This window comes from Anopheles coluzzii, chromosome 2 (assembly GCF_943734685.1).
Source record: "Anopheles coluzzii chromosome 2, AcolN3, whole genome shotgun sequence".
NCBI lineage: Eukaryota > Metazoa > Arthropoda > Insecta > Diptera > Culicidae > Anopheles > Anopheles coluzzii.
This window is the reverse complement of record NC_064670.1, coordinates 83,958,952-83,972,508: the sequence shown is the minus strand read 5'-3', so window position 1 is coordinate 83,972,508 and position 13,557 is coordinate 83,958,952. Positions and strand designations below refer to the sequence as shown.

The window sequence follows — 13,557 nt, the reverse complement described above, 5'->3', positions numbered from 1 at the left end:
TTAAACGTCAACATTTTTTATCCGCATAAGTTAAGATTAAGTGATCGAATTTGCATAAACAATATCAACTAATTGCATAATTTAGCCTTGTTGGTATCACGATCGTGTAACTGTGGTGGGTGGTATTGCTGAAATGATCTAGTTAGCGATTTTGTAAGTTGTTTTTAGTACATTCAAATTGTTCAAACATATGCCATATGTTCAAAACGATCCCACCCTAAATTTTGTTTTTTTTTTTGCACACATTCAGAGCAACAGCGTGGAATCTTATCGCTCGTTTCTGGGTTATGTTCTTGATTGCAGCCTCACTGCTTTTAGCAGCACCGGTTAGTTAGTCGATCAAGGGATACTGTACCAAGATGACGTTGATCCTGTCGCTTTTACTCGTAGCATTCAGTACTCGACTGTGTGAGGGATCATTTTCGTTGCTCAGTGAACCGCGTCAAACGTGTGCCGGGTATTCAGGTATTGCGGACGCAATTGCCTACCTTACCAAATCGATATCGAATCAAACGGTCGCAAATGATCCATTGCTAGAGGTTAAAACCAGCCTTCAAAACCTGTTGCAATTGGCTACGATATATCAATCCTGCGATGATGTCACCGGGCCCCCGGGATTGTACCGTGTGCGGGACGGAAATGACGTGCCGACCCATTACTTCTGTCAGACGGAACTGCTGGGTGGTGGCTGGACTGTGATACAGCGTCGAACGAGTGGTCGAACTAACTTTACGCGCAGCTTTAACGAGTATCAAAATGGTTTCGGGCATCCCGACCAGGAGTTTTGGATCGGCCTGACACGTCTTAATCGGATAACCTCGCTGGCACAGTACGAATTGATCATCCTGATGGACGCGTTTGATGGTGCCACGGCGTCGGTTCGATACACAAACTTCAAGGTTGGCCCCGCCTCTGACGGATTTAGATTAGTGGCGCTTGAATACAGTAGTGGTGTTGGAAACTCGATGTCAAGCTCCGCTAATCAGACATTCTCTACCTTCGATCGAGATACTGATTCTTCACTCTCAAATTGTGCTAACTCGTGGAAAGGAGGATGGTGGTTCGGTGCATGTGGTGACAGGTTCGTAACATGCCTGGAAGATACAAACTGGCAGCTTTTTAATAATGTGTCTATCTCTATTGCAGCAATCTTAACGGATTTTATAATGGTCCAACTGCAACGACAATTGCAAGGACATCGATGGTGTGGACATCTTTTAAAGGAAGTTTTCAATCGCTTAAGAGTTCTATAATGCTTATTCGCAAAAAGAGGGCATAAGTTGCAATGAAACAAATGCAATCGATAGCAATAAAACAGAGGAAATAGTCCGAATTATAAACGAGGTGTATATGAGTTATTTTACTTTAAATCTAGTTCGGTGTTTAATATGCTATTGATTTTTAAATTTTAAGGTCTAATTCCCCCCCTCCTCCCCATACCACCCAAACTAACACACTAACACACCCAAACTAAGTAACAATGATTTGGGAAAAAATGAATCAATTGATTTTATATAGTCATTGTTTGTGATAACTATAGTTCATTATTTTATTTATACTCAATAAACGGTATTCAGTACTATAGATATTATGTTTTTAAACTAAAAAATATTTAAACAAATGTAAAAAAGGGGACGAATGAGATAAATGGTAGTCTATTTGATAGAATATAATTATTTTATTATTTTTCAAATGACTTTTTTCACCAAACAGCTTACGCCAATCGACGAATCATCATTTGTGAAATTTTGTGTGAGTAACTCATCCCTCCAAAGGTGGTCCATATCATACCCTTACCGTATAGACTAGTAGCACCACCAAGATACTGACCATTAAGGTTGCTGAAAGGCAGAAAAATATTTAAAAAAAAAATCACAAAAAGTTATATTAAAACTCAAAATCGGATTATCAACACTTACCTGTCAGCGCAACTCCTGTACCACCATGCACCGGTAAACTGTACGGCACAGTTTAACGTGTATTCGTCATTGTCATTATCGATGGTAGTGAATGGCATATCTTGGTGCCGTCGCAAGGAGTCGCCCGCCGTTCCGTTGTACGTTCCCAGTACATTTAGGCGATATAGTTCAGATTCGTCGCCTATCTGGAATGCGCTGTACCTTGCTACAGTTTTATTTCCGGTGAAATCCTCCAGAATAATGGCGAGCTCGTGTGGTGCCAAGTTTGTCGCACGGTACAGATTGTTTAGACCCCACCAGAACTCACCAGTCTCCAAATCACCGAAGCCGTTCTGATAGTCATTCCAATTACGATAAAAATCGGTAGAGCCGTTGAACCGATTCTGAAACACCAACCAGCCACCACCAGCATAGCTCATGTTACAATATGCTTTCTGCGAGCTGCCAAACTCGCCCCTTAGCTTATATACTCCTGACGGAGAATTGGGTGGCACATCGGAACAGGATTTGTAGCTGCTGGGCGCAAAATCTTCGGATTCCTGCAACTTGCTGGTTATTTGATTGATCAATGTGATCAAATCATCCGGTTTGGTGGAGGAAGAAGGCGAAGTACCAATTCCTTTGATGGCTGCTTCCAACAGGTCAAGATTTTTTAACGCGGGCTCTGAATCAAAACACAGCGACTGAGGAAAATCGCACGTGGCTGCGATCCCTCCATGGATGGTAGCCAATAGTAGCAGCGCAGCGGTCAACCACATTCTGTAATGCCTTGTGAGTGTGTACTGAACCGATCGTTTCTGTACCACGAATGTTGCAGACAAACTCGCCCGTCTAGTTGTTTGCACAGCTGAAAAGGTAAAAAGTGGTACAGCATTGCCCTAACCTAAATGTGTAAATAGAATAAAATTTCGAATTTGCAAAATTGAGAATATCCACTGGCGTCTGCATTCAATTTAGCAAAACAGCCTGGAATGTAATAGTCAACACCAACCAACCACGTAAACGTTATAGTGTTATTATGGGTGCAGAACATGGCCATAGAGTTGTGTTAGTAAAAATGTTCTATCGGCAGTACAACATTAACAAGGGATGATACAGGGTTTGGCGATTCAACTCAAGATCGGGTAATATTTTCTCGATTCGTCGTGAGTGAATGCCATGTCTACGACACGATGATAGAAAACGTCGATACCCGTGATTACGATTGCATGACTGGGACAAACATTCTCGAGACCAAACATCCTGATGCTAGCGGTTTGATAGATATATGAAGTGTGCCGCAGTCTTGCGATCAAAGTCCGTAATTCCGAATTTCTTCAACGTAACGAATCGAAAGTGTTTCCCGCGATCTTAAATTGCATCGCAAAAGCATACAAAAAACAGATTGTTTTAATAGACATACTTTAAGCAGGATTAGTCATTTGCATAATTTAATGATTTCAAATACTTCGGTCTAACGTGTCTAGTGTTATAGTATTAAATACATGACAAATTTGTTGATTTTTTGTAAGCAGTATAATATTTATAAGTATAACAGTATAACAAAGGTAATGCTTTGATTTGAGCTTGCAAAAAGCTCATGAAATATTTCACAGGTATAGGAAATATTTCACTACGGAAGACATGAAATGTTTCACTAATATCTCAACTCAGCGAGGTAATAACATTAACGCATTAAAATATTTAATTTACACAATCTCTATCGAAGAAACATGTTAGATACATTGCGAGGGAATTATAATCATAAAAAATTTGTAAATATTGATTTAAGTTGATAATTTACATACTTACCTTATCCAGCACTACAATCGCCTTGCGGCCCTAGTCTGTTGCAGGAGTGTCCGAAACTGCTAACGGTCTCGCGCTTTTGTCAGCCAATCGGTTATCCTGGCCTTAATGGCGGGCACCTCGGCACTTGAGCGCCTCGGCGCCATCTCAAAAACCTACCACTCTCCCTCTCTGTCCATATGGATGGCTTAAAAGGACTCTACTGGCTGGGTCGTCCGGATCCATGCGTATAACATGACCTGCTTGATATCATATGCATGGAGCCGGAACTTGATATGCGGCATGACAGTGAGATCGCCGTATATCTCGTATAGCTCGTCGTTTTATCGGCTCTACAATTATCCTTCTACACATAGGGAGCCAAAAAACTTTCTTAGTGTCTGCGTATTAAACGCGACCAAGAATATTTCCAAATTGGATAGTGCATGATTCAGAAGCGTATGTGAGCACTGCTACTAAATATATGTAAAGGTACGATATAGTCTCAGATTCGTCCATCGTGACATTTTCTTCAGAGGTTAACTGTTTTGTCACGCTATAGAATGATCAGTTGGCAGCTAGCATCCTTGCATGCAATTCTTGTTGTCGGTGCTGACCTTTGATTCGAGATAGGTGAAGCTTTGGACGATTACAAAAATGCGTTCACCTTTCCGTACTTTACCTGTACGGATGTCTGGATTTGGGTCTGAATTTGGTAGTTTAAGGCACTAAATATATTAGGCAAGATGGTTCATAAACGTTCTATGATTAAAGCTAAGTTATATATGATTTTTTTTTGAATTTTACTCTAAAGGCAATGCTGCCCTACTACTTGGAGGTGGTCCGTACGGTTGTGATACATATAATCCCTATATACCTGCACATTTCTTGACTTGGAAATTTATTTCACTTTTCTTACAAATTATATAGAAAAGAATCTCCAGCATAATGAATTTTGCGCATAACGAGTTCCCATTAGCAAAGGGAAACTTAAAAATGTTTCTCAACGATTTTTGCAAAGCAATGCGACCCGCGAATTGAAATTTTTGGAGGCTTCTGCTCTATGTAGACAGTTGAAACTTATAAATACTGTATAGGTAGCAATACGGCCTTATCAGACCATACCTCCAGAGTAAAAAACTGTAAAGGCAAAAAACGTCGATCATTCAATGAGAAATTGAAATACGTGTAAATATACGTAAATATGTAAATCTACTATGTAAACATACGTAATAAAAACCAAAATGCAAGAGAACCATTAAAACATAACAGAAAAGGATGGGTCTATAAACAACATTAATACATCTATTATCATATTTACACGTTTTTGGAACATCAGTCATCACACATGACTAAAAAGTGTTCGATTGGTGAGAGCAAAAGTCGGGCCAACCTAAACGATCAAAAAACAATTAATCAACTGATCGTTAGCAAGATTTTTTCTGAGAAGTATCACCGAGAATAAACCTTGTCTGTTTGTATTGTAAAAAAAGAAGAAAAATGACTTAAATAAATGAAAAAGAAGAAATAACAATTGGAAAACAATTGTCATAAGATCGTTGTGCTTAGAATAGATTTCAATGGCTTTTTTATCTTAAAGTCGGTTCTAGCTTTATACACATGTGTGGTCAAAGGATTGATGTTTGTTTTCTTGCTGGGTTTCTTGCCAACATCAATACGTAAAAGTTATTTAATAAGTTTTTAACTTTGCCATCACAAACAAATTACAAATTGCTGTAAAAGCACAAAACGTGTATCACATATTTTTTTAAGCTAGAAAAAAGTGACTAAAAAACGAAGTATCTCAGACGTGTCATTACTTTTAAAGCAAACTCGCAGTTAATCATAATAGGGTAATTTGCCAATTGTTGCACACTTAGGGGAAAAGCCAACGTACTACATATGTTTCCAGATCTCCAAATGGAAAAAGTCACAATATTCTAGCTATACAGTGTTTTGCTGAAACAGAGTGAAAGTGAAAAAGTGTTCGGTCACTAAAGACAACTGAAATCTTTGGTCTATCTATATCAGACAGACGTCGAGTCATCCAGAACATTTGATCAAAAAGCGTGGGAAAGTTATGAGAGTTATATGAAGCAGCTTCAATCGTTTCATCACAGCATGCATTGAGGTGTTAGTTGGGGTGCATGCAGTGGTCAGGATGCAATTTCGAGCATTTTTACAACGTTTGTTCATAGTGTTGTACTTAAAGAAGTTGAAAACATCAAGAAAATATAGAATACAGTGGAATTCTAAAATATAACAAGATCAGTGTCCGACATTAGGACGAAATTATGTATAGCTCAAGAAGACCACAGCTAAGAGGCTAGTTTCCTGATTGTTAGCGTTTGTAAGTGATGAGAGAGAGTTGAGAGTGATCAAAAGAGTTTGTTTGTGTCAAAATGTTTGCCAACACTTTTGTTTACACTAAAAAGCATGCCGGTCCCATGGTGCAGTCGTCAACTCGAACGACTTAACAACATGCCCATCATGGGTTCAAGCACCAAATAGATCGTGCCGCCATACATTGGACTGACTATCCTGCTGTGGAGGGTAATTCAAAAGTCACTGAAAGCCAACCCCACATATGGTACATTCATGCCTTGACCGACAACGGTTGTTGAACCCAAAAGAAGGAGAAAATGCATGCTAACTAAAATGCGTTCAACTATTGAATTCTGACTGTACACTGAAATAGACAGAAAAGAGCCCTAAACTGGATGTTTTTCTATCGAATAGTGTTTAGGATAATAGCCGGAATTCCGTAAACTAAGTAGCGAAATTGCAGCTGCTGCGCGAAAATGGTAAACAAAATACTGTCAAAATAATGGCACAATGAAAAAAGGAGGCTTTTGAGTGTGCAATAAATAGGATCGAAGCACTCTCTTTGTTCCATTATTATTAAACAGTGGATAAATATAAGTGTATTTTTTTAACAAAACAGGATAGCCAGCCCTACATATAGGGGCACGGTCTATTCAGGGCTTGAACCCATATGACGGGAATGTTGTTATGTCGAACGAGTTGACGACTGCATTACCAGACTATCCAGAGAATTAACAATATTTTTTTTTAATATCAATCAAAATATTATTATTATTATTTATTAATCTTCAACGGGCCGTATGGCCTAATTAAGATGTAACAGTTCAATAAAAAAAAACATAGCAAAAACAAGATTTGCATCGCAATTCACTGCGGCCACGGCAAAAGCCGGAGACGTTCCTTGAAGCACTGAGTTGAGATGTCGAAGTCGAAGCAATCCGAGACAGTGTTGAAGACAGCCGACATGCGGAACATAGGGTCTGACCGACCAGCACTGGAACGGGGTTGAGCGAGCCGTAGAGTTTCTCTAGACCTAAGTGTTCGGGATGGTGCATAGATATCGACTCGATGCAACAAAGGCGATGAGTCGATAGAGCCATTTAGCAATCCAGCGATGAAAGAACACTGTGCATTGCGTCTTCTAACCGAAAGAGGTTCAAGGCCTAGAAGACGGCACCGCGCAGCATACGGAGGAAGATTATTGCGATCCTGCCAGGGAAGTAGGCGTAGGGCATATCTCGTGAGCTTACGTTGAATCGCCTCAAGTCGAGCAATTGAAGAAGCGGTAGTTGGGCTCCAGACTACGCACGAATATTCCAGAACCGAACGAACGATACAGTTGTACACAGCTTTGATGCACATGGGGTTGCGGAATTCATTAGTTGTCCGGATAACCACGCCAAGTAATTGATTTCCTCTGGCTACAACGTCATCGATATGCTGTTTAAAGTTCAAACTAGAGTCAAGCAGAACGCCCAGGTCTTTGGCATGATTCTGTCGATTAACTGCAGTGCCGTCCATGAAGTAGGTCCCAGTCACTGGGCTCCTGCATCGACTAAAAGACACAAAATATAAAGTTTAAGTGGTTGACAGGGCGAAATAAACCTTATTTTATGAGTCACAGTTCTTAGCAGTTTTGCCAAGAAATCACTTCGTTTTGATCGAAATCAGCCGAAATATTTTCATTTGTGTTTAAAAAATCGAAAAAGTACTTTTTTTAATATAAAATAGTAGAACATGTGGCAAAATGCTCAATGCTGAAGAAAAAGGCTAGCTTTAATCAAAATTTTATAATTATTTGAATAAACAACAACTAAGCAATACGGCCTCTTTGGACCGTTCCTCCTGAATTAAAAAATAAATAAAAAATAACAATTTATACGCAGTGAGCAATAATTGGATGGTATGCAACAATTGGAAAATTACCCTATAAACAAACAAGAAATGACGAACAAATAAAAGGCGTGATTGTTTCTTAGTTTTTTTATTTACTTTTTGTTTTTCATAGAAATGGCCTAGTTGACCGTATCACTAAGAAGAGGTTATTTAAACAATTTAAATTTATTTACCATGATTAAAGTACATGGTTCCAATGTAATTAACCTGTGAGATAACATTTGACCCAAACATAGCTTAAAAAAATAAAATTCAAATAAAAAACAGTAGTTTTTTGTCTTAATTATACTTTATTATACGCAATCAAGTGTTCCTGCTGTTTATGAAAAAATGCTGTTTATTTTATACGCCATTGAAATTTTACATTTTATTCGTTTGTAAATATGTTATATATTTCGAATTTATATTACCCTAAGTCTAAACCATTATTTGTAAAAACATTACGCTTTATAGTTTTTCGGTCTCAATATGTAGTTAAATTTTCAAATGATTATTTTACTAAGAGAATAAGTATGATTTAATAAAAGTTTGCAAATATTTACTTGTTTACACCTTATACACCTTACACTTTACAGTCTCTGCAGTGTTTTTCTACAAACGATTATCGGTTCAGGTGCAAAGTCCGTGAGCCCAAACCATCCAGCGAGACATTCATCCTTTATAGCCACCGTGTGTCAAAACAAAATACACAACATACAATATGGATCTTGTTTGGATTAAACCTGTCCAAAATATAAAAAAACGACAAAAATTGAATCATTCACTTTCGGCCGCTGTGGACCACATTCCACTCGATTGGCCTGTCAACCGTCAGCCGCCAACCCCGGGCAGGAGGTGATTTGTCACTACACTTGCTCCCGTAAGGTGAATGAAAAAGTAAATCAAACCGGTGGCCCATAGGGACAGTGACACAATCAGACGTAGAGGATCAGACTACAACAGAAGAAGCAACAACAGCATCATCATTGCAGGCTCATACATCATGATTAATTTCAACCGCAGTATCTTGAGCTTCCATGGTTTGTACTTTGTTGCCGACTATTCTGCGATTATCTTGAGAAGCTGCTCTCATTGCATTGACATTGATCATCTTCTACAAGTTCCGTAGCTTGATGGAAGATCCGTGAGACGAAATATACATCAGAACATATCCCGGTTTGGTATTATGCCCTCCTCAATTCGGAAGCTACCTGGCTCATCATTATCAAGCATCGAAGCTACAGAGTCTTGAAAAGAAGAACATAAATAACAAACAGAGCCAGAACGATACAGAATACGTCCTACAAGATTACTCAATTCTTTCCTCCTAAGCCCTGGTTTATTGAATTGTGTCCACTTGTGACGGAAACGAATCCCGCCAGAAACAAATATATCATTCTTTGCGCCGGAACCAACGGTCCAAAGGAATGGGAGGATTTTGCTTTGCTCTTTGACTTCAGACTTCGTCGAGGGATGGCAGGTACGATCACTGTTGCGTGGTTTTATGAATGAACTATTTCCATGGACTATGTTGGGATAGAAGGAGCGCGTGAGCAGTCATTCGTTGCTGTAAGATCTTTACTGCTAGAACAAACGTGTTCACGGGAGAACATGTAGTAAAGTGTATCGCAGATATAAGAGTACCGATTTGTTCGGTGGACAAATTGAGTGAAATAAATCACGCTGCGCTTGGTCAACTATTTAAAAACAGTTTTCAATTTGCTTGGGAGAATACCAGCTTCAGCCACACTAGCACGCGTGTAATAAGATACTATTGTAGGTTATTTTGTTCACAAACTTAAATATTAACGCTTCAAATGTGTATAAAAAGTAATATGTAATGCAAAATAATTGTTGATAAATTGCTCTGTCATTCAGAAGTTATTGGCCCACTAGCTCAGATATTAGTATCAATTAAAAATTAATTTTAAGTTAAGATTATCTATATTAATGATTAGATGCTATCTTCATGCTAGTACGTTTGTATCTTTAAACGGTTTGTAAGTAATTGTATTCTAAATTCTAAATAAAAAGCAGATTGACAAGCTGTGCAGGTTGGTTGATAATGAGTTGACGTTATTTAATCCTATATTTTACGACGCTTTTGTTGCTTTTGTTGGGCTTGGCTTTCAGTGACTGATTGATTTCCCCCCATAGCAGGATAGTCAGTCCTACGTATGGCGGCACGGTCCATTTGGGGATTGAACCCAAAACGGGCATGTTGTTAAGTCGTACGAGTTGACGACTGTACTACGAGACTGGCTACGAGTTGCACGCCATCATTCGGTTTATATTTACTGTTTTATTCACTGCCGTTTCTGTCTTGAAACTAAGCTAGATAAGATTCATATCTGAGTTATTTGATTTTACCTTCTTCTATTTGGCATAACGCCCACAACGCGGACATGCCGAACTGTACAGGCTTTCAAGAATTACTTCATTGCCACGCAGCCGGATAGTCAATCCTTGCTACGGCCACAGTCCATTGTGGGCTTGAACCCATGACGGGCATGTTATTGAGTCGTTCGAGTTGATGACTGTTCAACGGAACCGCCCCTCTGATTTTACCCTTTCTTTTAATTTCTTGAAGCATTGTAACATTTCACATGTTTTTGCCGCTTGCTTATTGTTATTGCTTGGTTAACTGGGCTACTGAAAAGTAATTAATTGATAGCTTGGATTGCTTTTGCAAAGGAGTAACTACATAAAATTGTGATTTGCTTTGGTAGTGAGACGTAGCAAGATTTAAGGTGATTTTAATTAAAATGCTCAAAAAAGTAATAGTAAAAAGTAAATAGTCCTTTCTATTTTACAAAAATAATAAAAATCAAATGTGCACCAAACTAATTTTTGTCGAAGAATTAGTATGCACATTATTAATAAGTTTCCTCTCACAAGTCTCACAGTCCGATAAATGTTCATTTTTTTCGGTTTCCAGATAAAGATGACGCGTGACTGATTGAAGCTGATGCGTATGACATGGCGGCTCGATGGCTGGACCAGGTGAAGCGAGACCTGTCGGAGATCAGGTGCCTACATGGATGGGAGGCTGCAGCCAGGGACCGAGCATCCTGGAGAATTGTTTTGGACCGGGCCATGTCTCACCGACGTGCTCTATCGTGAGCAGGCTAACAAGAGAGAGAGCGTATGATATATCGTTGACATTCATTTGGAAATTCTCAGTGCTGTAGCTTATACTGTCTATCAGCTCGTTTTTAAAAATAAAAGAAATAAATAAAGATAAAAATTAAATACCTGTTTCTTAAGGCAAATTTATTTTTGATTTTAGTGCATTTAAACGTGTTTTTAATTTTTGTTTCGTGTACTACACATCATCAGACATTGTACCATGTGGTAACATTTATGGGTTTCTGAACATGGTTTTACTTGGATCATTTCAAGTAGACTGCACCACATCCAATGTGGAGAGACAAAGATAAACTGCAATAGAGAAAGAAGGCAAAATTCACCTTAGCAACGAATAGAAACAGGGAAGAGCGCAATCTAGAGCGCAAAGTGCATTTGAGAGAGTTTGGTGAGAATAATGCTCGCATAACACGGCGATTTTATGAGCGTTGCATTTTCAAAGCCAAAAGTAAGCGACTTCAATAAAAACGTGTAAAATAAAATAAAAACTCGCACATTTGTCCAAAAACGTGTCAAACTTTATTGAACGATTTGTGTTTGCTTGTTATTCACTATAGCTAAAAAAGTCAAGTTTGTCGCGTTCAGTAGCCCGTTCCACCACCAATTTGTCGGAGCATCATTCGGGTCTTCTTCAAACTGTAGTTGTATCCGCGGAACGAATTCCAGTAGATACCGGTCTTCTCTAGCGTAGGTCCGTTCAGGTACAGACCGTTGAGGTTGCTGTGAATGGGGGAAAAATGTGTAAGCATGTTTTTTGTATCTTTTCACGCTATACGTACCTGTCCCCGCAAGATTTGTACCACCAGGCACCGTGGGTGTGGGCAGCACAGTTCTGATCGAACTTGTCATTGTCGTAGTCGAAGGTGGAGAAGCGCATGCCCTCTGCCTCAAACGAGTTGCCAGCACCGCCGAGGAAGCCCTTCAGCTTCAGGATCCTGTACTGATCGTTCTCATCGGAGATTGAGAACTGATCATACTGGGCGTAGGTAACGTTCTTCTCAAAGTCCTCCAACATAATCATAAGCTGGGCTCCACCGTTCTTGGTGAACTGGTAAATACGATCCAGTCCAAGCCAGTACTCTCCACCGTCGTTGTTTCCGAATCCATACTTGTACTCCCTCCATGGACGGTAGAAGTCAACGCTACCATCGAAACGGTTCTGAATGACCATCCATCGGCCGCCATAGTCCAGCATGCAGATCACTTTTACCGGCTTGTAGAAGTTGGCCTTAATCCAGTAGGTGCCCGTTTTCTTGATGTTAGGATCCTCACAAGAAGAGTAGATCCTGTCATCCAGCGGCTTGCTCTTGCGTGCATAGCTGCACTTCAGTCCGAACAGAGCCTCGGTCAGATAAGTTCTATCAGGGATGTTTTGCTGGAACTGAGTCAATTCCCTGGCGATGGCATAATAAAATGGCAAGGTTATTAAACGACTTATTTACCATGGGAACTGTGGAAAATTTGTAATTTGAAATACTTACTCGACATCAGACTTAATGATGGTAAGATTCTGGCGAACGATATTTAGCTGATTGTCGACAGCATTTGCGATCAGCTGTGTTTGGGATGACACGAATGCAACCGATTCCGTCTCTTTGTGGATGTCTCCAACGTCTCTCTGGATGCCATCGGCCTTAATTTCCAAATCTAGCAGCGACTTGATGATCTTCTCATCCAGATCGTCGATTTGGTCGACGATATCCTTGCAGTTGCAACTCGGCGGAGGGTTCGGTTTTGGGAAGTCGTACTCTGACTCTGATGGTTGTGGAGGAGGGTTGGGGTACGAGCCTCCATAGCCGCCGCCGTAACCGCCGTCGTAGCCACCACCTCCGTAACCGATATTGGACGGAGCGAAGTTTGGTGGACGGTAATCACCGTGGGAGTTACCTCGATGTGGTCCGTGAACGGTATTGTAGTATTCGAAGTTGCGCAGACCACCATCATTTTCAGGGATTTCGTCGCTCGCCTTGATCTCCTCGACGATCTCTTCCGGAACCGCATCTTCCTTGTCCTCGGTCGTTTCGGCACTAGCTAGCGCCAGCGCCAGCGTTAAAACTAGTAAGAACTTTCTCATGCTGCACTGCGACTCTGCCAAACAAGACTCCAGACGGAACTGATACAGTCTGACCACCATCAGGCTCAATTTATAGCAAATTTTGGCAGTTCAACGTCCCTTTCTGCGATCAGCTGGTACCGTTACTTACGAAACATCTTCCGAACATACCACCACAAACAGGTCTACTTGACCAGACAAATCCCGAGGGTTTATCGGCTCCACGCAGCTAGCACATCCAGCTGATAATTTATTACGATAGCGAGATCGGACAGGAATAGGCACGCGGGAAGAAAACGTATGCTAGCTAATATTCTTTGCCAAAATCTTTGGCGAATGCCGCTACACGTACAGCTCAAACTTTCCGCAACCTACTGGTTCATCTATTCACATCTTCCTATGCCCCATGATGTGTCCCCAACACCAGCGTCCAGTTGTGTTCATTAGCGCGCCGCTACACAAGTGGACCAG

The 13,557-nt window shown here is 40.2% G+C and overlaps 3 protein-coding genes across 3 annotated transcripts; 1 reads left to right on the top strand and 2 right to left on the bottom strand.

The window, feature by feature from the left end:
- Positions 1-282: 282 nt before the first annotated feature.
- LOC120949696 (angiopoietin-related protein 6-like) lies at positions 283-1,359 on the top strand. The gene is made up of 2 exons (XM_040367138.2): positions 283-1,081; positions 1,147-1,359. Exons 1-2 carry the CDS (start codon positions 360-362, stop codon positions 1,277-1,279), a joined length of 855 nt encoding a protein of 284 aa, XP_040223072.2. The 5' UTR covers positions 283-359; the 3' UTR covers positions 1,280-1,359.
- A 279-nt stretch (positions 1,360-1,638) lies between these two features.
- On the bottom strand, positions 1,639-2,705 carry LOC120949643 (ficolin-1-like). Its single transcript, XM_040367068.2, has 2 exons — positions 1,920-2,705; positions 1,639-1,841 (listed from the first exon to the last, which is right to left on the bottom strand). Exons 1-2 carry the CDS (start codon positions 2,675-2,677, stop codon positions 1,715-1,717), a joined length of 885 nt encoding a protein of 294 aa, XP_040223002.2. The 5' UTR covers positions 2,678-2,705; the 3' UTR covers positions 1,639-1,714.
- Positions 2,706-11,529: 8,824 nt separating this feature from the next.
- LOC120949169 (fibrinogen-like protein 1) lies at positions 11,530-13,182 on the bottom strand. The gene is made up of 3 exons (XM_040366249.2): positions 12,515-13,182; positions 11,813-12,427; positions 11,530-11,753 (listed from the first exon to the last, which is right to left on the bottom strand). Exons 1-3 carry the CDS (start codon positions 13,165-13,167, stop codon positions 11,615-11,617), a joined length of 1,407 nt encoding a protein of 468 aa, XP_040222183.2. The 5' UTR covers positions 13,168-13,182; the 3' UTR covers positions 11,530-11,614.
- Between the last annotated feature and the right edge of the window lie 375 nt (positions 13,183-13,557).

Bases quoted from the DNA above. Each gene is read 5' to 3' on its own strand.
- LOC120949696 (XM_040367138.2), top strand. From the start codon at position 360: ATGACGTTGATCCTGTCGCTTTTACTCGTAGCATTCAGTACTCGACTG. The intron at 1,082-1,146 runs GTTCGTAACATG...TCTCTATTGCAG, and splicing joins TTCGGTGCATGTGGTGACAG to CAATCTTAACGGATTTTATA.
- LOC120949169 (XM_040366249.2), bottom strand. From the start codon at position 13,167: ATGGTGGTCAGACTGTATCAGTTCCGTCTGGAGTCTTGTTTGGCAGAG. The intron at 12,428-12,514 runs GTAAGTATTTCA...TGCCATCGCCAG, and splicing joins ATCATTAAGTCTGATGTCGA to GGAATTGACTCAGTTCCAGC. The intron at 11,754-11,812 runs GTACGTATAGCG...CCCCATTCACAG, and splicing joins TACAAATCTTGCGGGGACAG to CAACCTCAACGGTCTGTACC.
- LOC120949643 (XM_040367068.2), bottom strand. From the start codon at position 2,677: ATGTGGTTGACCGCTGCGCTGCTACTATTGGCTACCATCCATGGAGGG. The intron at 1,842-1,919 runs GTAAGTGTTGAT...TCTGCCTTTCAG, and splicing joins TACAGGAGTTGCGCTGACAG to CAACCTTAATGGTCAGTATC.